Below are 25697 nucleotides of genomic sequence, written 5' to 3'. Positions count from 1 at the left end.
TTAGAAATCAGGATATAAGGGAAGTCCACACTCTGTAATTGGTGGATAATGCTTTTTTAAAACAAACTTTATTGAGACATAATTCACATAGTGTACAACTCATCCATTAACATTTACTTTATGCAACTACTCAGGTATGGGATTACATCTAAAATCCCAACACTCAGGACGCTGAAGCAGGACAACTGATATAAGTTTGAAGCCAACATGGTTGATGTGGAAAGAGACTGTGCCAAATAAATAAATAAAAGGATGACAATTTAGTAGAGTCTTACAACCAAGTCATTTTTTAATTAAGCATGGAGTTCAGTATGAGCACATGAGTTCAGGTGCACACAGAGACCAGGGTGGTGAATCCTCTAGATCTGGAATTACAGGTGGCTATGAGCTGCCTGATGTGAGTTCTGGCAACCAAACTGAGTCCTCTGGAGGAGGAGTGAGTGCGCTGAATCTTTGAGCCACCTCTAGAGCCTTACCAAACAAATTTGAGACCTTCATCACCCCAGAAGGAACTACTGCACCCTTTAGGCTACACTCTTACACTCCAATCTCCCCTCCACAAACCTCAAGAGAACACTATTTTAATATAAATCTTTCTGGGTTTGCTTCTTCATAGATTCCAACATTAAAATATATTATTTTCTTTATCTAGATTTTTTAACTCAGTATAAAATTCTCAATATTTAACCGCATATTAAATAGTATTCTGTTTCATTTATATTTATTTATTTCTTATTGCCAAATAATGTTCTAGGGATGAGTAAGTCATACAAAGCATTCATAAACTGATAAATATTTTGAGTGTTTCAACTTTTAGTGCCTAAATAATGCTTCTCTGAAGATTCATTTACAGTCCTTGCAGACATGCTTTGATTTTTCTTGAGTAAATATCTACAATTGAGATTGTTAAATCACATGGTAAGCCTGTGCAGTAACTGTCAATGAAAGGTTCTATACCCACTATTAATGATCTCAATAGGTTGATTATAAATGTAATCGCTTTCTAAAGAAAAAAAGGGGCTATCATATAGATATGATAGGATGAAAGAATAGATTAATGAACCTACTTTTACAGAGCAATGTGTTTGAAATGTTTTACATTGGTATAGATTTTAGTTTATTGATACAAATTTAAAGTTAATTTTGTGATACTGTGTGTATATTTCTACTCATGATTAAGGTATTATGTTTGTACAACTCATCTAAAATTGTAATGGATAATTAAAAATAGATTAATAATGAGTCATCTATGATAGTCATACTTGTAGCCATGTTACTTAAGTTTTCTAGGTATACATAGATATATTTCAGATGGATAGGTAATGTTCAAAGACTTCAAAGACCTACAGAATATGGCATTTTAAATCTTTTAAAAATTTAGACTTTCTGGACAGTGAGACATGTCTGCTCCTGACAGCACTGATTTACTTCAGAGAGGAGGATGGGCATCGATGACGCTCTGCATGGATTTTATCTTTTTCTTGACAAAAATAGCCATTTGGGCAAGAAACTGTCCTTGCTTGGACTACTTAAAATATGTATCAACTGGACATGCAGGACCCATAGAAAGATGACCACTAAACCCTGCTTGACAAAATGGTCTTTCAGGTCCCTGCATTACAGAAAAAAACTGCCAGACATTCTACAGGACACAGAGAAAAGTGACTGAGAGACTCTGGGTCTGTGGGCTGAAGACAGATGCCCCAACTTTACAAAAAATCTTTAGATGACTGTCCAAGCTACCAGCTGTCTCTGTCTACTCTCACAAGACTCTCAAAAGTCGCTTGAAGCCTTCTCCCATTTCTCAGGTAAAATTAAATCCCTCTGAGGTCTTTGATGTAGTTAATGACTAGATAGTTATAATAGCCTTAGTTATAATAAGAGATAAGTTAGATATAAAAGCTTAGACTCACAAACATAAGATAGATAGGATATCTTCTTTAATTTTGCCAAATACAAATAGACTAGATATTGTAACTGTAATTCTTTCTTACTAGATAACTTTTTTGTTATATGTAATTTTACTATGTTAAAGTTAAAATCTTCCTTTAAAAACAATAGAAAAGGGGAAGTGCTATGGGATGTCCTGTATCTTGTGAATAAATAAAACACTGATTGGCCAGTAGACGGCAGGAAGGATAGGATAGGCAGGACAAACAGAGAAGAGAGGCTGGGAGGTGGAAGTCTGGGAAAGACGCCAGCCTGCCATCCAGGGAGCAACATGTAAAGGCAACAGTTAAAGCCATGGAACACGTGGTGACATACAGATTAACAGAAATGGGCTGAGTTAAGTGTAAGAGCTAGTCAGTGGTAGGCCTGAGCTAATGGCCCAGCAGTTTAGTTAATGTAAGTTTCCGAGTGATTATTTTATAAGTGGTTGCAGGGTCCATGTTGCTGGGGAGGACTGGAGAAAACTCCAGCTACAAAAAGGAGAGATCCATGATCAGCCTGTCAATTCCTCACACCCTCAGCAACACTTGACATCATCATCACTTCATCACCCTTTCCACAATTTACATTTATATTTTGTTTGTATGCAAATAGGAGGTGCTTCTCTTAGCAGGCATAAGTAACGCAACAACTTAGTGATGTTAACTCTCTCCTTCCAGCATCTGGATCCTCTGTATCAAACACAGGTGGTCATGCTTAATGGTAAGTCCTTCTACCCACTGAGCCACCTTGTCAACTCCCCTTTCTAAACTATCTTAATTGTGATAAATTTTATCAATACATGAGAATAATAAATAACCATCTATGTGGCCAATACCAACTGATAGTCATGAGTGTTTTGTTAAAAGTATCTCACTTTAATCTTGATTTGTCTATTAAATTCCTTTAGATCCCCACAAAAACAGTGACACATAATCACACAGGTGGTCCAGGTGATGCACCTTAGGACGATGTCATAGCGATCTGTGGTGTGGATCTGGGGACACACCTTCTCTGGAGCATCTCACTCTGTCTCTCCTGCTGTGCCTGGTGGCCTTGCCTTAGCCAGGCAGCAGTGTTCCTCTCTGGTTTCAGTAAAATGATGTAGCACTTGGGGATGAAGATGCCACCCAGAAGTCCAGTAGTGGAGGCCAGGATGGAGAAGATCTCTACAGCCACAGTGGACTTGCCCCGGGCACTGTGGTACAGGGGCAGGAAGGCTGTCCAGACACTGCAGAAGAGCAGCATGCTGAAGGTCAGGAACTTAGTCTCATTGAAGACATCTGGCAGGCCCCTAGCCAGAAAAGCCACAGAGAAGGTACCTGCTGCCAAGAAACCCAAGTAGCCCAGCACACAGAAGAAGATGGTGCCAGAACCCTCCTGGCACTGGATGACAATGTGCTGGGGCTCTGAGACCATATCCCTGTCTGGGAATGGTGGGGAGGTGGCCAGCCAGACCCCACAAAGAACAACCTGCATGGAGGAAGCAATAAGGACCACTGAGGTGGAAGCCCCAGGGCTCAGGCATACCCGGATCCTGTCCCCTGGCCTGGTGACCCTGAAGGCAAGGACCACTGTGAGAGTCTTGGCCAGAACAGAGGACACGGCCACCGTGAACACCACAGCAAAGGTGGTCTGACGGAGGAGACATGTCAAGACACTGGGTCGCCCAAGGAACAGCAAGGCACACAGGGCACAGAGGCAAAGAGAGAGCAGGAGTAAGTAGCTGAGACTTCTGTTGTTCGCCCTGACCACAGGGTTGTCTCTGTGTTTCAGGAACACTCCCAGAACCAGGACAGCCAGACCAGCCAGGAAGAGTGCCACCAAAGCCAGCATGAAGCCCAGAGGTTCCTCAAAGGCCAGGAAGATCTCTGTCCTGGGCAGGCAGCGGTCTCTCGTGCGGCTCGAGTACTGCTCCTTGGGGCACAGAAGACAGCTCTTCATGTCTATGGGAGACACACAGACACCATTTCTACAACACTATATGAACTACACCAGCTCTGAAGGAAGGCGTCCCAAGCACTAACTGCTCTTACAGCCTTTACATCAAGTCATGTATTTATGAATTATTCCTGGTGTCCAGGGCTGGAATGTCTGGTATTAGAGGCAGAGACACAAAGGAAAACCCTGCACAGTCTGTATCTGTTTTGTGAGGAGTTTTGTTTCTGTCTTCAAACAGTGTCTCATGTAACTCAGGCTGGCCTTGAACTTGTTGAGTAGCAGAGGATGACCTTCAACTCCTAAGCCTCCTTCCACATCCTCTCAAGTGCTATGATTACAGGCCTGTACCACTATACTAATTTGTGTGAGTTTGTGTATGTGCAGGTTTGGGTGTGCACAAATGTATGTAAGTGGATGCACACACTTGTCAAGATCAGACATTATCATCAGATGTTATTTCCCAACCACTTCCCCTTCCTTATTTTTCTAATCTAACTTATTTGTTTATTGTTTGTGTGCATGTTTGCATGGGCTCAGACATGCCAAGGTGTGCAAGTGGAGGTCAGTACAACTGTCGGGAATTTGGAGCTCACCTTCCTCCATGTGGGTCCCAGGAACTGAACTTACACTGTCAGGGTTGACAGTGAATACTTTAACTGATGAACCATTTCACCAGACTCTGCAGCTCATTGTTTGTAATTCCTTATTTTATTTTACTTGTTGACTCTTTTGTCTATACCTATGTATGGAAATCATGTGCATGCCTGGTGCCTGCAGAACTCAGAAGATGGCATCAGTTCCCCTGAAACTTGAGGTACACTTGGTTGTGAACCACCATGTGGGTGTTCCTAACTGTTGAGGCACCTCCTCAGCCCCCTTTCCACCTTAGGTTTTTTTTTATTTTTATTTTTATTTTGCAATACAATTCAGTTCTACATATTAGCCACGGATTCCCTTGTTCTCCCCCCTCCGGACCCCCTCACCTTCCCCCCACCCCACCCCCCTTCCCACCTCCTGCAGGGCAAAGCCTCCCCCATGGACTTAGATCAACCTGGTAGACTCAGTCCAGGTAGGTCCAGTCCCCTCCTCCCAGGCCGAGCCAAGCGATCCTGCATAGGCCCCAGGTTTCCACCTTAGGTTTTAAGACAGGATCTCTCACTGAACCTGGACATCACTGAGTTGACTATACTGGCAGACCAAAATCCCCAAAGTCCCTCCTGTCTCTGCCTCCTGAGTGCTGAGATTATAGGAATGTGCCAGTACAACCTGTCTCCTCTGTGAGTCTTTAATGGTTCATTTCTTTTCAAGAGTATCGGTAACTAGTCAAATTAAAAAGGTTTAACACTAGCTGTGCCCCCAAAATTCATTTCTTCAAGTCCTGTCTCTAAGCACCTCAAAATGGGACATACTTTGCCATAAGTAAACTGGAGATGATGTAATAAAGTTTAAATGGTGTCACCAGGGTAGAATTAGCCCCTAATTCCAACAGAGCTACTATGTTAATAAGAAGAAGGAATTGGACTGCATGTAGCTGCATATGACTTTAATCCCAGCACTTGAAGGGGAGAAGCTGGTAGATTTCTATCAGTTCGGGGACAGATTAGTCAACATAAGGAGTGACAAACCAATTAGAGCTGGGGGTGAGACAGTGTCTCAAAACCAAACCACACACCAAAGACAAAAGGAAACAACACACACACACACACACACACACACACACACACACACACACACACACACACATGAAGAAACGAGAGCACACAGGGAGGGGATGACTGTGCCAGGGCAAGAGTGAGACCGCACACAACACCAACCCTGATGATAATTTTGCTTTGCATTTCCACATTTTGGGCTTTCACAATGATAAAGGAATATGTTCTGAAGCTCAAACAGTATGGGATGTAGTGGTCTGCTGCCATTCAACCTTTGGAAAGAACCCCAATAACATACAGGAGGAAGGAAATCACAGAAGAACATTTACCATTCATTTCCACTTACAGTAGGTTTAAAAAGCAAGTGAAATTCATCAGTGTGTCAAAAGCCAGGGTTTAGTTACGATATTACTAGAAGCTTCTGGAAGTAGCTGATTCTTGATTGGAGGCCAAGGATGGGCAGTGTTTGCTAGGGAAGTATTCATTCTATACCCCGATCATAGGAAGTACACTTGTCTGTCTGAACAAAGCATTTAACTAAGAACAGCCATAAGACTAGCATTTTGGCTGGTGTTCCATAGAAAAGCAAAGACTGCAATATCTCAGTGGATGGGTGTGGTATTTTGACTGTGAATGACTCATATAATTGAACGTTAGGTTTCTAGTTGGTAAACTGTTGGGATGGATTGGGAGGTGTAGCATTGTTGGATGAGGGGTGTCAATGGGGGTGACCTTTGAAAGTTCAAACTCCCACACCAGGCACATGCTCCACCTCTCTAGCAGCCTGGTTCCTGTAGATCAGAAGGTAAGATCTCAGCTACTGCTGAAGCGCCATGCCTGCCTGCCTCATACCATGCTTCCTGCCATGATGGTCATGGACTTATGCTTTGATACTCTGAGTAAGCCCCCAATTAAATGCTTTTCGTTTAGAACCTGCCTTGGTCATGGTGTCTCTTCACAGCAGTAGAACAGTAACAAAGACAATGGACAAATACAGGAGGCTCACAGTGCCCTCTTGACCCCACGCCCCAGATTCCAGCTCCACATGCCCTTACCTCTTTGGTCTGCAAACTGTCCCTCAGGGCAGGGACTGCAATCAAAACAGCAGTGGGGGGCTCCCAGCCTGGGCACTTGGCTGAACCCTGGAAGGCAGCTTTCACTGCAGACAGAGCTGGGCACCTAGTAACAGTGAGCACAGTGTCACCAGGGACTCTCCAGGAATACAGATGCTAGACCACATTCTGAGAAGCAGCGCAGAACAGTTTCCTCACATAACTCTAGATGAGATAAATGCCTTTCAGAAAAAAATGTCTATCCCATCAGATGCCAGACAGGAGATGTAACATTGAATGCAACAGAGGAAGGGCTACGTCTGCCTTTCTTGGCTAAGGGATTCAAAAACATAGCTAAACATGTGATGTGTTTTGTTTCCCAGTCTCTGGGGCTCCTACATCAATAATTGAATGCACGGGGGAAGGAGAGAAGGCTTGGTGGTTAAAAGTATAGGCTGCTCTTCCAGAAGAGCAGGGTTCAATTCCAAGTCCCTATAGGGTAGCTCACACTGTAACTCCAGTTCTGCAGAATCTAATGTCCTCTTCTGTCCTGAACAGACACCAGGCACACAAAACAGCACACAAAAATACATGCAGGGAAGTATCCATATATGCAAAAAACCTTTGAAAAGAATTTTAAGTATTGGCTGCCATTACTAAAGTAGATTTACAGTTTGACTGCACTAATATTTTTCACTTAAACTCTAATAATAAAGTATCATCCAGCTTCAATAAGAGAAAAAAATTTAAGTACTGACACCCTCAACACACACAGACAAACACACACACACACACACACACACACACACACACACACACACGTTTTCACACCACACTTAATCATCCTCTCCTTTACCTCACACCTGCCAAGGATGACTCAGTTTTTCTTAGCAGAGCTCTAACTCCAGGCAAGAATTATGAAGATGGAAGTGTGGCATGCTGACATCACTGCCATAACAGAAGACAGCAGAAAACCCTCCCATGATCAAGGCCATTGAAAGGTTCTTCAAAGAAGTCCTTGGAACACATAGCATGTGTCTTCATGCTTGAAAAATCTAAGAAAGGGAATCTAATCCTCATGTGGAAAGCCTTAAGGCCACCATGGACTGGAGATGCCACCAGAACAACGTTAGTTCAAGTTGTAGAGGAGAGAACTCTATGTACACTGGTATTAGGCAGCTGAGGCATTTCTATGCACCAGACTCCACATATAGACATAACTATCTCAACACTACTTCTGATTGTGATAGTAAATGTCAGGGCTTAAACCTCAAATGTTTCCCAAAGTCTCCTATGTTGGACCACTGGTTACCTGACAGTGGATATATAAGATGATTGGATCTTGATAACTGTGGTGGTTTGAATGTAATTGGCCCCCATAAGCTCATAGGCACTATCAGAAGATGTCACTTTTTGGAGTAGGTGTGGCCTTGTTGGAGGAAGTGTGTCATAACTGGGGTGGGTTTGGAGGTATTATGTATGCTTGGACTATGCCCAATGACCCAGTTCACTTCCTGTTGCCTGTAGGTCAAGATGTAGGACTTTCAGCTCCTTCTCCAGCGCCATGTCTAAGTGCAAGCCACCATGTTGCACCAAGATGATAATGGATTAAACCTCTGAAAATGTAAGCCACCCCAATTAAATGTTTTTCCTTTATAAGAGATGTCATGGTCATGGTGTCTCTTCAAAGCAATAGAAAGCCTAATAAGATGGAAGGTAATTCCTGGCACTGGGGTATTGAAGTGATAGGCCTGATCATGTTATTGTTTGAATAAATATGGACCATGGAACAATGGATTAGAAAAGCAGTAGAAAGATTTAAGTGCTGCTTAGTGGGCCATCTCATAGGAGCATAGAAGACTGAGGTGCTGAGTGTATTTAGATGAAATGTGGGCCTGGCTGAAAAAGTTTCAGAAGAGAAGAATACTAATGTGTGACCTAGAGATTGTTCTTGTGATATTTAGGTGAAGAATGTGGTTGCTTTTTGCTCTTGTCCAAAGAGTCTGCCTGAGGCTAAAGTAATGAGTTTTGGATTAATTCCATTGGCAAAAGAAATTTCAAAATAGCCTAATATAGACTCTATTGTGTGGTTGTTAGTGTTAACTCTAGGAAAGATTTATAATGAAAAGAACAAGCTGAGCAAGGAAAAATATGAAATGTATATTTTGAGGAGAAAAGGAACACTAGGACCTGGAATGGAGCTAAGTCCTGTGTTCAAGCTGATAAACAGATTAAGAAATGGAATAAAGGGATTGGTGACCACAGGGCAAGATCCCTCTCAGTTAAATTTCCAACTTGTGAAAAGGCATTAGAGACAAGCTTAAAGTCAGGTGTGGTGGTGCATACCTTTAGTCCCAGAGCCCAGAAGGCAGATGCAGGTGGATCTCCGACTTTGAGGCCAGCCTAGTCTACAGATCCAGTTTCAGGACAGCCTAGGTTAGGCAGTGAAGGAAACCATAAAAAACAAAAAGCTGATAAAGATGTAATTGAATGAGAGGGCCATGTTCAGCCCCAAAAGCAACAGAACTTGGCAGTCTGGCTACATGGTTCTGGCTCTTAAGCTAGAAGAAAAGAGCTATGGAAATTGCCTCTGAGACTATGGAAAGCTGCTGAGGCAAGGCATGTGTTCAGAGAGTCCCTAAATGGAGGCCTAGAGAGGCCATTGCATGAAGCTTTGAACTTAAGGCCTGAATTGCCTTGAAGACCCCAAGATGTTAGAAATGGTAGAGTCGTGGAACACATGCTGGGGAGAGCTACTAACAGGGAGTGGAACCAGCAAAAGAATGAGAAGTGTGAAGCAGTTAACATAGATGAAAGGAGTTGGCATTTGAGGAACATATTAACAACTGACATAAATATGAAGAGTTTAGAGTTGTCCCACCTGGTCATCTGTCCTGCTTTGGTCCACTGTTTCCTCACTACGCTCCCTTTTATACATTTTGGAGCAATAAAGTACATCCTGTGCCATTATATGTTGGAAGAATGTGATCTGTTTTTTTAACTTTGATTTTCTAGGGGATTACAGTTAAGAAACTGCATGAATCTCAGAAAAGACTTTGAACTTTGGACATTTAAACATTGTTTCAACTATGATAGATAGTGAGAACTTTGGAAAATGGACTAAATATACTTGCATTATGATAATTTTACAAGTATTGAGGGGCAGAGAGTGAAATTTGGTGGTTGGAATATAACAGGCCTCCATAAACTCATAGGGAGTGGCACTATTAGAAGATGAGCCTTTGTTGGAGTTTGTGTGGCCTTGTTGGAGGAAGTGTGTCACTATGGAGATGGGCACATCTCATCTATGCTCAAGACTCACCCAGTGACCCAGTCCACTTCCTGTTGCCTACAGGTCAAGATGCAGGATTGTCAGCTCCTTCTCTAGCACCAATTCAGCCTGCATGCCACAATGTCCCATAAGGATGATAATGGATCAAATAAACCTGGGAAAATATAAGCCGCCTCATTAAATGCTTTTATTTTGTAAGAGATACTGTGGTCATGATGTCTCCTCACAGCAATAGAAACCCCAAGTAAGACAATGCCTCTGAAATAATCAATGGAATAGGTCCTCTATGGATTTATAATTTGACTAATTAGTGTACATATTGGAAATAGAACATGGGACCTAGTTAGGATTAGTGGGACACTGGGGCTATGCACTGGTAAGATGTAACTTGTTTACCTATCTAATCTATCTGGATCTCCACCTTCTCTACCGGTGCCCCATGAACGGAGCAACCTCTTCCACCACACATGCCTGCCGCCATGCATGACATACTGCCTCAAGCACACATACACACAAAGCAATGGATACATCTGAACTTGGATATCTCAAACCGGGAGACAATTAAAACTTTTCCTCACTTCAAACTATTTCTCAGGTATTTCTCATAGTGGCTAGAACACCTAACATAACAAGTACACTGAGTGTCTGTTGAGTCTATGTCCCAGATAGACCATGGGAAAGTAAGTCACTATCATCCTCTTCTCAGAGCAGGTCCTGAACACAGACACTGAAAATACTTCTAAGGGAGCACCAGCTGCAGATTCTCATTCTATTTTGTAGGTCTTATATGTTCTCCCCAGCCCTATTTTGATGTGTATTTGGTGTAAATATGCTTACATGCAATTGTACATCCATGTGGGTTCATGTTCATGTATGGACAAGTACATGTGGAGGCCTAAGGTTAAAGTTGGGAATCATCCTCAACTGCTTTTCCACTATGTTCATTAAGGCAGAGGCTCAAAGTAAAACCCAGACTACACTGATATGACTAGTCTTACTAGAGAGTTTGCTTTGTGCATCTCCTTGTCTCCACCTTCAAGACTGAAATTACAGGTGGGCCACACTGCCCACTCATCATGTACAAGCGTTCTGGAGATCCAAAGTCTGATTCTTGTACTTGCATACAAAATACTTTAACCACTGAGCCATCTCCCGATTCCAGGTTTGTATTTTCATTTTTGATTGTGAATCAAGTCCATGCAGAGAAAGATCTTTTAGGAGGTAAACAGCATAGCCAGCTATACCTGACTGGCCCAATCTAGGGCTACATCTACTTCATGCACAAATGGAGATGAGGAGTCCTGGACTTGGATTTTCCCTCTGATTTTAACAGACTCAGACAAGAGTCATTTCTGCATTCAAGCAACTCACATGAAGAGCCTCCATCAAATGGAACTTCATTTTGCTCCCCGAAGAGACTTGAGGGTCTATCATGCCTACATGGACCAAGTGAAATACACCCTCAGGGGTCTTCTGTCCTTGGAGAATGTCAAATTTTGTCACCAAATCTCCATTACCATCAAATATAATTTCACTTCCATCAGGAGTCTTGAAGTGCACCTTCCTGAGGGCTTGAAGCAGCTGAAAACAGAAAGGATATATTGTGCACCAGCCAGGGCAGGTCTGGAGTCTTGTCCAAAATAGCACATACCATTTACCTCTGCAATATACAGAGGCACTTCAACCACTGCCTGGTCCCATTGTGCATGAGGAAGATCAAGGACATTTGCTATTTTCAGGGACTGACAAATATGTTTTAGCTTTAATGAAGTAATAATACTTAATCCAGATAATTTTTAAACCTAGTACAGTATGTGTCTGTGTGTGTGTGTCTGTGTGTGTGTCTGTGTGTATGCACACATGTACATACAGCTCACTCATATTGTGTAATCCAGAGAACAACTCTCAGGAATGTTCTCTCCTGCTGTCATGTGGGACTCAGGAATCCAACTTATGCTTATGGACTAGTGCCACTACCCACTGATCCACCTCAACAACCTTAAAATTAAACCCAAAAACATGACAATGTGCTTCCTGCTCCATGGTCGCATTTGGCTGTGCACTACTGTCCTCAGTCTTCCCATCACACTCAGTAGACTCCAAATCCTAGCAGGACTTCCACAGACTTCCCAAGCCACCTAGACCACCCATTCACTCCAAACTGCCTCCCATTATTCATCAGGCCTGCCCATGATGCTCTTCTATTTGCTCCATTCTAGGGTCTTGACACATGCTTCTACCCTTGGTGAGACTTCTCACCCTCTTGTCTGGAACTCAGATCTATTTCCATACAAAGACAACTTTTCCAGCCTTTCACTTCCCTTCATCTGCTCTTCACTCAACTTACTTTATATCTTCATAATAGAGTACACACAGACATTTCAAAACACACATATTTTAATTTTGTGGCAGGATCTTGTTTTGTAGTCCATTTTGGCCTCAATATCCTGTGTGCTAGGAGGGCAGGGTTGGAAGCCCATGCCTGTCTTCCTGGCTTCCTGTAAATTTTAACCTGTCACCCACAGCCAAAATGCCAACAACTATCACTCTCCTTCTGGTTTACAACCATATGTATCTTCACCAGGCACATAGTAGAAACTCAGTTCATCTGAGTTTTCATAATGAAAACATACCCCCTCCTTGGCTATGATTCTCACTGTTTACCTCATCAGTGAGCAACCTGTCTCCCAGGGGTCCTCTTACCAATTGTGACCTTGGCTACCCTGAGGGGCTAAGAGGAGAAAGTAGATAGATGGATGGATGGAAAAACAGATAGATAGATAGATAGATAGATAGATAGATAGATAGATAGATAGATAGATAGATAGATAGATGGATGGACGGATGGAAGGAAGAAAGGAAGGATGGATGATGGATGTATAGACAGACAGACAGACAAACATCAGACAGACAGACAAATAAAGACCCAGGACAAAATGACCAAGATAGATAGATAAATGTATGAAATTATCAATATTTCTAAAATACAAAAACAACTAAGGGTATAGGAGATGGCTCTATGATTACATCACTGGTCATAAACACCTAAGGATCAGACTTCAAATCTGAACCCACATAAATGTCACGTGGATGTGGGAGACAATCTCCACTTACATCCTCAGAAGGTGAAGATGGAGATGCCCAGACCAAGATGGCTAGCAAGACTAGCCACATCAACAAGTTCTGGGATTGAGTGAAAGACCTCGCCACAAAGTAAGCTAGAAGAGGATTGAAAGGTGATTCCTCATCATCCTCAGACCTTCCCACATGAGTGTGCTCCCCACCACATATGTCTCCAAGCTCACACACATGTGCCCACACACATGTACCATATACCAAAAAATGAAAAATAAATAAATGGCATTTGATATCTATTTGAAATTCTGATTTTGAAGCATGCCTATGCTAAAAGTCATCCACTGTTTGCCAAAGCTTAGATTTGTGACACTAAACAATCTATTTACTGTTATGTGAAATATTAATTTTACTAGGCATCCTGTATTTGCTAAGTTAGACAAGCCACATGGACAGGACTCATCTGAGACCACACACATAGCATGGAATCCTTGTCCACTGTTCCTTCTAAGATGTGTCTCAGCTAAAAGTATGAGGCATCCTTGCTGAGGCATGCAGTCAGCTTCATATCTATAGCCTACTTGGAACCAACGTCCTTTTCCTGAACCATCCCTGAATCACCCACTCCACACATGCCTCTCTCACCTGCCAGGGCTGGAAGTCCTGAGAGTCTGTAACTGTCCCATGCTGGTGCCCATGGGTTATCATGTCTTGCAGGGCATGAGCAATGCTGTAGACAGCTGTGTAAGCAGCATCAATTTTGCTCACTTCTGCAAAAGGGTACTGCTTGTTTTTCAGACTCTCATTCCCTGAGCACAACTGGATACCATCTGTCATTGTGCTGCTCTGGTGGGGCCATGTACAACCAAAGGTGAACTCCCAGAACTTCTTTATAAACATGTCTTCTGGGGTCTGGCTGGGCTGCAGATTAGCAAGGAACTCAGGGAAGCCAGTTGCCCTGCTGCTGTGATACAGGAGGCCAAATGTGCTGTGCAATACCTGAGATACTCGTGGAATGTTTAGTGCCAGCGCCATGTGCAGAGCACCCTTGCTGACCCAGACCTGGCCTGAGACAGGGACATCCAGTAAGCCATACAGGATGAGCTGGAAATTAGAATTGCTTAGGAAAACCAGAACAACCCTGGCTGTAGATTTTTGCATCATCTGGATAATCTCTTCAATCTTCCCCAGGGACTCATGGGAAGGAACATGGAGGATGACCTCAATGCACACACCAGCTGTGCTCAGTTCCTGAGTGGCCAGAGAGCTGGCCTGCTGCCCAAAGTCATCATCATGGGCCAGAATGATCACCCAGGACCACTGAAAGTGAATTATCAGCAGGGTCACTGCGAGGGAGGATGTGAGGTCACTTGTCAGTGTCCGCATGAAAGATGGGAACTGGATCTTGTCACTGAGGATGGGTAGTGAGGATGAATAACTGACCTATCAAGGAAGAGCCAGAATAGAAAAGTGCATGAGCTCTGAACTTAGGCGTGGGCTGATGATCTGGTTTAAACGTGGAAAGGAAGGGGATGGAGACATGGCTCAGTAGTTAAGAGCCCTTGTTGTTCTTGCAGAGGACCCATGTATTGGTGAAATTATTTAGGCCACTCCACGTAGTTAAAAGGAGATTTATTTAATGGCGTAACTTACAAATTAAGGGATAGGTAGGTCGCGGGGTCTGGGGAAGGTGTATCACAGTCCAGCGGTGTTCTCTGGAGCTCTCCTCTGTCTACCTCCACCATCCAGCGTCCTGGAACCAAGAGAGCGTTCGCCGATCCGGATCTCGGGTCCCCAGGCGCCTCCCTTGGCCCCGCCTTGTAGGCGTGACAGTTGCCGAAGTCTCAATGGGGGTTGTAACTTCCAGAACAAAGCTGGAATGGCTACCCACTACACCCATGTTCAATTCCCAACACACACATCAGGATGCTCATATCTGCCTATAACTCCAGCTCCAGGAAATCTGATACCCTCTTCTGGCTTCCTCCTGCATCTGTAGCATAGACTCACACATACATATCCACACACATAAGAGTGTATTAAATTTTAAACATAAATAATTTTCAGGGAAGGACTTGAGCATCCTGATTTGAGAATTGTGCTGGTTCTATAAGCAGCTGTGTGCCCTCACTGGCTGATCATCCCTGACACAGCCCTGTGGCTTCTACAATGAAGCCCAGAATCATAGCTTTACCTCCTCTGCTCTCAGCATCTGTCCTTCGCCTGCCCCCTAATATTTCATTCTTGCACCTCGGCTTGGATTGGTCTGACTCTCTGCTTTGCACACAGCTATTATGTTGTTCTTTTGATATTTTGGGGGGTGGGGAGGGTTGGGATAATACATGTGTAGAGGTCCGAAGACAAATTGTGGGAACTGGTTCTCTACTTCTATCACGTGGGTCCTAGAAGCCCAATCTCAAGTCACCTGGCCTGGCTAGCAGCTTTACCCTATCAGCCATCTCACTCTCCCTGGTATGAAACAGTCAGTTCCTGGTAGGAACCAACCTGCAAGAATAACAATCAGCTCTTATCACACCACCATTGTGAGATTTTCCAGTTTTCAGACAAACAGGAGTCTGGTTTGACATGTTGTCAAGGAAGAGATGGTACCATGTTCTCAAAAGAGAGTTCTTAGAGATGTGACAAGTGGGGAATCTGTGTCTGTGTTTGTTTTGAGGGGCACAGAATGTGGCTGCTCAGCCTCAGAGTATGAGTGCAAACCCTTCTCCCGCCACTATAAGATCTGTAAAAGTTTTATTGTCTTAACACAGAAGCCCTAGCATCTTGTTGGTTCATATGGAGGGATAAGGCTGACTCAATCTCATGCAGGTGGTCCTGCCAGGCTCTCCAATAAAATAGAAGTTATCCAGTTCAGTTTGATTACAGACAATGATCATTTTTATAAGCTTATCCAATTACACACACATTATTAACTAATGACAAATTATAGTTTAGTGGAAATATTGGGATAAAATTTGACTATAAATAATTCATTCTTTCCTTGATATTCAAATTTTTGTTATTTTCTAAGCATGTATGTTTTGATTGTATGTATGATTGTGCACCACATGAGTGTCTGGTGCCCTTGGAGAACAGAAGGAGCCCCATTGCTGGAAATGGAGCTACAGATGACTGTGAGTCCCCATGTGGGTGCTGGGAATTGAATTTGGATCCACTAGAAGAGCAGCCAGTGATTACTCTTAACCTCTGAACCATCTCTCCAGTTCCTGAAATTCAAATTAAACTAAATTTTGTAATTTTGTTTCTTGAGACACAGAGTCTTACCCTGAAGACCTAGGTGGCTTAGAACTCACTATGTATACCAGGCTGGCCTTGAAATTGCAGATACATTCTCATGCCTCAGCCTCCCAAATGTTACATTACAGGTGGGTTTCACCATGCCCCAACAAGTTCGAAAACTAGATGTTCTTAAGGTAAGTTCAACATATCAAGTTTCTGTTCTAGTCATGATAGTGAACAGCACTTAGGAATCAGAGAAAAAAGGAATAAGAGCTCCAGAGAAGCCTGAGTTACATGGAGAGTTGCTGTCTCAACACACACACCACCACCACCACCACTACCACCACCACCACCACCACCACGAGTAACATAAAAGAAGCATTCTGCTGAATATGTCATCATATCCAGAGTAAGAAATGAAGTTTCTAATCATTAAAATATCCCTAAATGAGATGGGATGGAAAGATGCCTCAGTGGTTAAAAGCACTGTTTTTCAAAAATCATAAGGATAGGAGCTCAGATCCCAGTACCCACATAACAAGTTTGGTGTCCCTTTCATGGCTATAACCTCAGCTCCAAGAAGGATGCACATAGGACACTGGATGGAACTTACTTGCTTCCAGCCTAGCGGAGGAAACATGGCCCTAGGTTAAGGGAGAGATTCTGCCTCAAAGTCATAGGTGGAGAGTGATGAAGTAGGCCACCAGATGGCCACTAATGGCCTCCACACCTATGCAGAGCTTTATACACTTGCACACACACACACACACACACACACACACACACACATACAATGAGAGAGAGAGAGAGAGAGAGAGAGAGAGAGAGAGAGAGAGAGAAGCATACACTCATGGAAACATACACATACATGGATTATGCCATAATTTCAAAAAATTCCTGCCTTACAGCAGGGCATGGTGAAACACACCTGTAATGTAACATTTGGGAGGCTGAGGCATGAGAATGTATCTGCAATTTCAAGGCCAGCCTGGTCTACATAGTGAGTTCTAAGCCACCTAGGTCTTCAGGGTAAGACTCTGTGTCTCAAGACACAAAATTACAAACTTTACAGAAATCTCAAGTTCAGAAGCACTTCAGTGAGAATCTACCCATAAGTGGTGATAGGTAAGTCCTTGGATACAGTTCTGTGGATTACACCATTCAGTTCAAGGCACAGGGGAAAGCCCATCTCAAAAAAAAATTAACAAATGTGAGACATTCAAAGAGACTGGAATTTACTCAAATTTAGAGACTTCATAGTGAAAAGCAAATAATTTAAATCAGAATCTTCACACAATGCTTATGTTAATGTGAAGCATGAATATATATATATATATATACATTTGTATATATACATATATATGTGTGTGTATACATATATATACATTGAGAAGGGGTCTCAACCAGCCAAGGCTAGCCTCAATCTCACTATATAGCTAAGGATAACATGGCACACTGGATCCTCCTGTTTCCACCTTCCAACTGCTATATTATAAGAACGCTAGAGTTTAGAACCAGGGCCTTGTGTGTGCTAGGCAAGTGCTCTAGCAACAGAGCCACATCCCAGTTCTTGAAGTGACTATTATGGTTTGAATCTGAGATGTTACCAGAAGATTCACATGTGGGGACTTGGTTTCCAGCAGATGGGCTTCTAGGAAGTGACTGGATCCTGAGGGCTCTGTCCTGATCAATGGTTAGTCCTTTAATGGAGTCATAGTGGTGGCATTTTATAGACCCCATGGAAAGTAGGTGGGAGGAACCAGATCTCTGGGGCTGTGTCCAGGTGGTTGTAGTGTGTCTACCACACCCTATGTGTCTGCTTCCTGACCACTGGGGTGTCTGTCCCACAACACACTTCTGCCATGAAGCTCTAGATTACCACAGGCCCCAAAACAATGTCATCAGATCACAAAACTGTGAAGCTTCAGAAACTAAGCCAGAATAAATCTTTCCTCTCTTAAGCTGTTTCTGTGTCTCAGGTATGTCTGTCACAGCAAGGAAAAGCTAATTAACAGTTTAGTGATTGATTAAATAGCTCAACAGAATTGCCATTTGACCCAGCAATTTTATCTACATTCCTATGATAACCAAAATGATATGGACAGAAAAAACCCTACACTCAAATATTCATAGAAACAACACGCATGAGGGCCCCAAAGAGGAACCAGCTCTAGTAGTGATTGTCATTGGTGTGAGAGAAATATCTGACGAAGCAATTTTAATGAGGAAGGGTAGTTTTAGGTTCATGGTTTGATAAAGTACAATCAATTAATTGTGACATTTCTAAAAAAAAAGTACAATCCATGTGGCGGTGTACACACGGCATCAGAGAGCACCATGGAGGTAGATATGGACCTGAGAATCCTCATTCTTCATGGAACAGGAAGCAAAGAACATACAGGAAGTGGGACCATAGTATTAAACCCTAAGGCCCATCCATCTACACTGGCCATGCTCCTCAAGGTTGCATAACCTTCTAATACAGGCCCACAGCTGGGGGTGTGGGTTAAGTCTTCAAACACATGAGCGTATTTCATAATCAAAGGTATATGAACTGATAAATGATAAGCAAAACATGGTCTTTGCAAACAAATTGTTATAATTATTAATACAAATTAATATAATTATTATAATATTAATATAATTTCACATGCCCCGCTCTACAGCTATGACATGGATGAATCTTGAAGACATGCTCAGTGAAAGAGATCAGGCCAGATAGCTGCCGAGAGTGTGATTCAGTCACGTGTAAAGACCAAAAAGGTCAAATCCACAGAGACAGAAAGGAGAAGAGGTTGTGTCTGGATAGGAATGATGGGATGTGGTATGAACTGGCTTGAAGGGGGTAGCTCTTTGCAGGAAGATGAAAACATTCTTAAATCAATTGTGATAATCACACTAAGATAAAAGTCATTGAATTGTTCAACTTAAATGGAGAAATTATCCTCAAATCACCTCTTAAACCTATGAACTGAAGAGATGATTGTCATATATGGCCAATCTTGTGGGCATGACACTGATGGCTGGGTTACATGGAACATCCAGGGGGTAGATGGGAGCAAGTGGCATGAGACAATTGCCTAGACTCAAATCCCAGCTCCAGTACCTACAGACAGGAGAGCTTACTCTTAAGTTGTGCTTTTGGTTTTGTTTGTTTCTTTGTTTGTTTTCTCTGCGGACTGCGACTATGTCTGTGCAGGTAAAGATGTTTGACACCAAGCCTGGAAACCTGAGTTTAATACCCAGAACCAACATACTAGAAGAAAGGAACTGACTCTCAAAAGTTGTCTTCTGATATAAAGATGAGCACAATGGCACTGGTGTTGGGTACAAACACACACACACACACACACACACACACACACACAAACACACACACACACTATTAATAATGATGATAATGATAAAATCTGTAGAGATGGTACAGTAGCTAACAGTACTTACTACTCTTTCAGAGGATCTAGGATCAAATCTGAGAATCCTCATAGCAGCTAAAACCATCTCTCACTCCAGTCCTAGGAAATCCAATACCCTCTTCTGATTTGTATGAGCACCAGGCACACATGTAATACATATGCATACAAAAATATACATGCATATAAAATAAAATAAGTAAATCTTTAAAGACATTTTTTAAAAAGAATTGTCTAAGTTTCTTCATCAATGAGAGGGACAATAGTTCTCTCCAACATATGTACACATTAGAGCTGCTCACTACTGTGAGAATCACCATCGTTTTCACTATCATCAGTAAGGGATTGCACAGTAGAGCTGCTCACTACTGTGACCATCACCATCATTTTCACTATCATCAGTAAGGGATTGCACAGTAGAGCTGCTCACTACTGTGACCATCACCATCATTTTCACTATCATCAGTAAGGGATTGCACAGTAGAGCTGCTCACTACTGTGACCATCACCATCATTTTCACTATCATCAGTAAGGGATTTGCACAGTAGAGCTGCTCACTACTGTGACCATCACCATCATTTTCACTATCATCAGTAAAGGATTGCACTACATTCATGAAGGAAGAAGACTTTCAGCAACTCACCTGGGGAAACTTGTACAGTCCCAGAAGTCTGGCCATGGACACAGACAGGGATGACCTCGTGTCCCCTACCAAGGCAGCCTGAGGAGAGCCATGCTGGCATGTGTAGTTGGGGATGGGCTCCTGCTGCCTTGTGAGAAAGCTCATTGTCTCATAGAGGGCTCCATGCACTGTGTCCCCAGAGTTTCGAATAGAGAAGCCCAGGGTCACATTGGGCAACAAGTGAGCATTCCTATTAATCTCCTCGATGGCAAAGACGAAACTCTGGGCCACCCGGTAGCCCCAGTTGGAAACTCTGAGGGAAAGAGAAGCCCACATTCATCACTCATGATGGGGTAAATGGAACAAGAATAAACACAGTGACTCAAGGGATACATGTAAAATCTACATCTCCACAAATACTTGCACACAGATGTGCAGAGGAGCACAGTTCAGAATGCATAAAGGGGAGTCAGAGGGAACATGGAGACAGTTATCAGAGGGGACAGGTTCAGAAGACAGGAGGGATAAGTGAAGATGTATTAAATAAGCTGGGTGTGGTACAACACTTTTTTAATCCCAGCACTCGAGAGATAGAGGCAGGTGGATCTTGCTGAGTTAGAGACCAGCATGGACTACATAGCCAGACTCAGGCACCAAACCTACATACAGAAACTCTGTGTCATGAAAACAAAGTAAAAATCTATTGAATTGTATGGCTGGTTACAATATAAAGAAACCAACATCTATTTCAGAAGTATTGAACCCAAGAGCCAGAAGACATGGAGAAGAGATGTGAAATGCTGTCTTTAGAACATGACTCAGACATTGCAGACCTGTGAGCCTGTCAGCAGCCAATCATGCACTGGAAAATTCCTTGTGTGGCCCTACTCTTCCCTGCTGAACTATTGTCAACTAATGTATTTGGGGGAGAAGAGACTCATTGTCTTCATTCATGTACCCAATAGGTGAACCCACAAACTACAAGGACAATTCCAAACCTGCAACCACACAGATATCCCTGGTTAAAATCACTGGGTCACAGCCCAGTGGTTGTGGCACAAGCCTTTAATCCCAGAACTGGGAAGGAAGAGGCAGGTGAAACTTTGTGGGTTCAAGACAACCGGGTCTACAAAGTGAGTTCTTGAATAGCCAGGGCTACAAAGTGAGTTCTTGAATAGCCAGGGCTACAAAGAGAAATCTTGTCTAGAAAAAAAACAAAAAAAAGAAAAAAATCAATGGCTAATGAAACAAAAGGCCATGAATGTGGGTAAAGGACCTATATAGAGGAGGAAGGAAGGGCAGGTGTGAAAGGAAGGTAAGAAAGGCTGGGGGTGAGAATTAAACAAAATGCACATTATAAAAATATCAAAGGAACCAAGAAAAATGCAACAAAATTTTGAAACATATACATACAAGTAACACTAAACTAACTCAACAGATCACATTAATGTATTTATATATTTGTTTGCATATTTATGCACCAAAATAAGTAAAGAATAAAAGACCATGAATTAGAGCGGGAGAGGCACATGGGAGGTGTAGAAAGGAGAAAAGTGAGCTATATATGTGCATATACAAATATGGGGCTGTTCACATAAAAAGACTCTGCATAGCCCTGGCTGGCCCGGAAATCAGAGATCCACCTGCCTCTGACTCTTGAGTGCTGGAATTAAAGGAAAATGCTGCCACATCCAGCTGATGTTGGTGTATTTTTTCTAAATGTTAATGTTGAGAGTAGATTTTTTTTTTGTTTTCATGCAGAGTCTCCACACCACCCAGTCTGAACTCACACTCACTATTTAGCCAGAAATGACCCCAGTCATCATCTGTATATGTGTAGGCATGCATGTATAAGACAGAAGATGACTTCTAGCATTGTCTTCAAGCATAGTGTGTGTGTGTGTGTGTGTGTGTGTGTGTGTGTGTGTCTGTGTCTGTGTGTCTGTGTGTGTCTGTGTGTGTCTGTGTGTGTGTGTGGCAGAGTTAGTATGTGTGTGCTTGGTTGTATCCTCGTTGAGGGTAAAGGCGATGTGAAGTCAGGATATCTTTCACAATTGCTTCTCCACCTTTAAAAAGACATTATTCTGTGTGCATATGTGTATATGACGTGTCTGCAGACCAAAACATGCTATAACACATAAAGGTCAGGAAACAACTTTTGAGTCAGTTCTCTCCTTCCACCTTTATGTGGGTTTCAGAGAGGGATCAGGTCATCCATAAAGCTTGCATGCCAAGCACTTTGCCCCATAAGGCATCTCCAGGGCCCCTCTTCACCTTATTTTGTGAGACAGGTTATACCACTGAGCCTGGACCTCATCCAATCATATAGGCTGGCCAGCCAGTGACCTTTGAAATCTGCCTGTCTCACTGTTCCTAACCAGGGTTACAGAGGCTCAACATGCTAGGCTTTCACGTGGGTGCTGGGAATCCAAACTCAGGTCTTCAGGCTTGCACAGAGGGACAGGTCACCAATACAGGAATTTCCCCAGACCCTAAGACCTTCACTTACAGATTCTCCTGTCTCCAATTCCCACATTAGATTTTAAATGTTCACATCATGAAAACATAAGCACGCAGTGTGGTGGGTTTGTTGATGAGTTAATGAAATATTCTACATTGTAAATGTTCATTAAGATATATCTTTGTACCCAATACACTCATACAAGTACTACTCATTTTATTAAAAATAACAACAACATGGGATCCAGGTATGGTGGCACACATTTGTGATTCCAGCAATCAGCTTGTGGAGGAAAGAAGATTGTTCTAGGCTAGCATCATCTACACAGTAAGACCTTCTCTCGAAAAAGAAAAAAAAAACTCATGGACAAGCCATTGTGACCACTGTGTTGGCCCATGCTTGTAATCCTGAGTGTGAGGGTTAGTCTGAACTGCACAGGGAGTCCAGACTAGTCAGGGCACAGAGAAGTTTACTGTCTCAAAAAAAAGTAATATAAATGATGATTAACGTGAAAAATTAGTAGGGAAAGTCTCTTGCATTTGTAGCTGATTATAAAATGATGGTAGTTACTGTAGAAAACTCTCTTAACAACTCTTTTTTGACTCAAGTCTCATTATATACCCCAAATTGCCTGTAACTAATAACACTCCTGCCTCAGCTTCCTGAGGGCTAGGAGTGCAGTCATATGACCTATGCTCATTCATTGCTACAATTAAAAACCAATAAAGCTAAATACAAACATTTAAAAACCAAATAATATTCCAAATACTTGTTTGAGAACTATTGCATGCAACAGTATTTTGAGAAAGCTGGGACAAAAATATCTTAAAGTGTGACTGTGGATGGCTCAGTTCATAAGTTTTATCTCCAGCACTTAAGGAACTGAGTTGGTGATATGGTCCAATCATCTGAGCATTCAGAAGGTGGAGGCAGGAGGATCAGGAGGATGATTTAAGGTCATCTTCGACTACCTAGTGAATTGGAGGCTTAGGAGGCTTAGAAAAAAACAACAAGCAAAAGGAATATAGTACAGAGGAATCAGGGAGGCTGACAAATAATGAAAAATCTATTATTTACACACTAACCCATTCAACAAACACACCTACCTAGAAACCACTTTAGGAACCAAGGATATACAAAAGAATCAAGAATCATCCCTGGCCTTTGGAGCACATACATTAAACACAGTACATTAGAAGCCTATATTTCAGTCTTGTACAAACAAGACAGACAGACAGAAGTGATGTAAAAAAAGAAAAACAGAACTACTGCATGTATTCATAGAGAAAAGTGGTGGCCATCTATCTCAGATTATGAGAATCAACCCTTATCCAAAACTTCACACAAGCTTGTAAAGCTGCTTCTGGATTTAAGAGAATCCTAAGCCACATCCACAACTTACCCTGAAGCCACAAGTCGAGATGGTGGGGCAGTGAAGTCAGACAGGGTACCAATAGAGAGGTCAAAGATGGAGAAGCTGCCCCCCACTATAACATCTCCAGGACGATCAAAGCGAGGTCTCTGACTCGTCAACAGCCAGGCTCTTGGTGCAGAAAAGGCAGAATCAGAGAAACAGCCAAAGAGAACAGGAAGGAGAGTACACAGCCACATGCCTGCTAGGGGCCAGACAGCCAGTGACAGGACAGCCCCACATGGGGCAATGGCTCACAGTGAAGGGGGCTTTTATCTGGGAGACTGTCCTTGATCAAGGACCTCAGGCTAAGACCACACTGGGAGCTCTAGGCTTGCAAGCTGTGGGGAGAATATTGATTGTGATATGGTGGAGGTGGGTGGCCACTAAATCCCAGATCCATTAAAAGTTTTATCCCCTTCTCCTGAGGCTTCATGGCCTCTCTGCATCCAAGGTCACAACTCTGGGCATCATCTGCAGACTACAGGAAAGGCGACAACAGGTCTAACTCTCTCCTGGGGGACTTGCAAGTGCAGGATCATCTGTCCTCAGGGCACTGTTCTGTAGAGAGACCCAGGTAGGTATAAGAAGCAAATAGCACAGTGGCTGAAGTAAAATATTTCTTTCATGCTCTACGTTCTGGGGGATCTTTGCTTTCCATAAAGAATTTTTAGAGTAGTTTATCATGGGTAACTTGGACATACAAACAAACAACCAGCAGAAAACAACAAATATCCATGTCTTTGTAGAGTCATGAGAAATCCTCCCAAGTGCCTGAGCCTTTTTTCTGTCATTTGAAAACAGATCCTAAGGCTGCCATGATGGTTTTCAGGTAAAATCACATGATACACAAACCTGATGACCTGTGTGTGATACTAAGAACCCCCATAGAGGTAGAAGGAGAGGACCAACTCTACAAAGTTGTCTTCTGACTCCACTCACAAGCCATGGCACACACATACACACACATACACAAAAACACACACTAACACACATACATACACACACACTTTATACATACAAAAAAGATATACTCAGGTAAAAAGACAAATTCTAAACTCTGTTACTCCAACAGATGAGTATAATTTTCTAACATAATCATAATTCCCAAACTGAAGCCTAAAGTGGAGCCAAATCGATGGCTCAGCACCTTAGCAAGTAAAGGCAGCCTGATGATCCTCATTAAATGGTCGTAGGTGATGAGAGAAAAGAACTGACTTCCCAAACTTATCCTCTGACCTCCACATAGTGCTTTGGCACTTGCATGTCCAAAAACATAGATGGGAACATGTACACACAAATCTATCAAGCAATAAATGTATAAAATTAAAAACAGATAAATAAAAACCAGTAGCAATCCAGTTCACTGATATATATGCCTATGCTTATGGAACTTTCATTTTCAATAGTTTGATCTTTGCTTAGATATCAGGATATAATGAAAGTTCATACTCTTTTAATTGATAGATAATTCTTTTTTTTTCCTTTTTTCTCCCACTCTGTTCCTGATCCAGCTCAAACCTTCCGCTCCCCTAAGCTCTCATTCCCTCATCCCTTGCCCTCCATTACCCACCCTTACCCCCAGTTTCCTCATGTAGATCTCATCTA

The 25697-nt window shown here is 42.5% G+C and overlaps 1 protein-coding gene across 1 annotated transcript; it reads right to left on the bottom strand.

Moving 5' to 3' along the window:
- Nucleotides 1-2892: 2892 nt before the first annotated feature.
- On the bottom strand, nucleotides 2893-24289 carry LOC131904221 (vomeronasal type-2 receptor 26-like). Its single transcript, XM_059255274.1, has 6 exons — nucleotides 24081-24289; nucleotides 20239-20530; nucleotides 13587-14384; nucleotides 11238-11447; nucleotides 6578-6701; nucleotides 2893-3875 (listed from the first exon to the last, which is right to left on the bottom strand). Exons 1-6 carry the CDS (start codon nucleotides 24287-24289, stop codon nucleotides 2893-2895), a joined length of 2616 nt encoding a protein of 871 aa, XP_059111257.1.
- Nucleotides 24290-25697: the final 1408 nt, after the last annotated feature.

This window comes from Peromyscus eremicus, chromosome 1, assembly GCF_949786415.1.
Source record: "Peromyscus eremicus chromosome 1, PerEre_H2_v1, whole genome shotgun sequence".
NCBI lineage: Eukaryota > Metazoa > Chordata > Mammalia > Rodentia > Cricetidae > Peromyscus > Peromyscus eremicus.
This window is presented reverse-complemented; position numbering and strand designations above follow the sequence as displayed.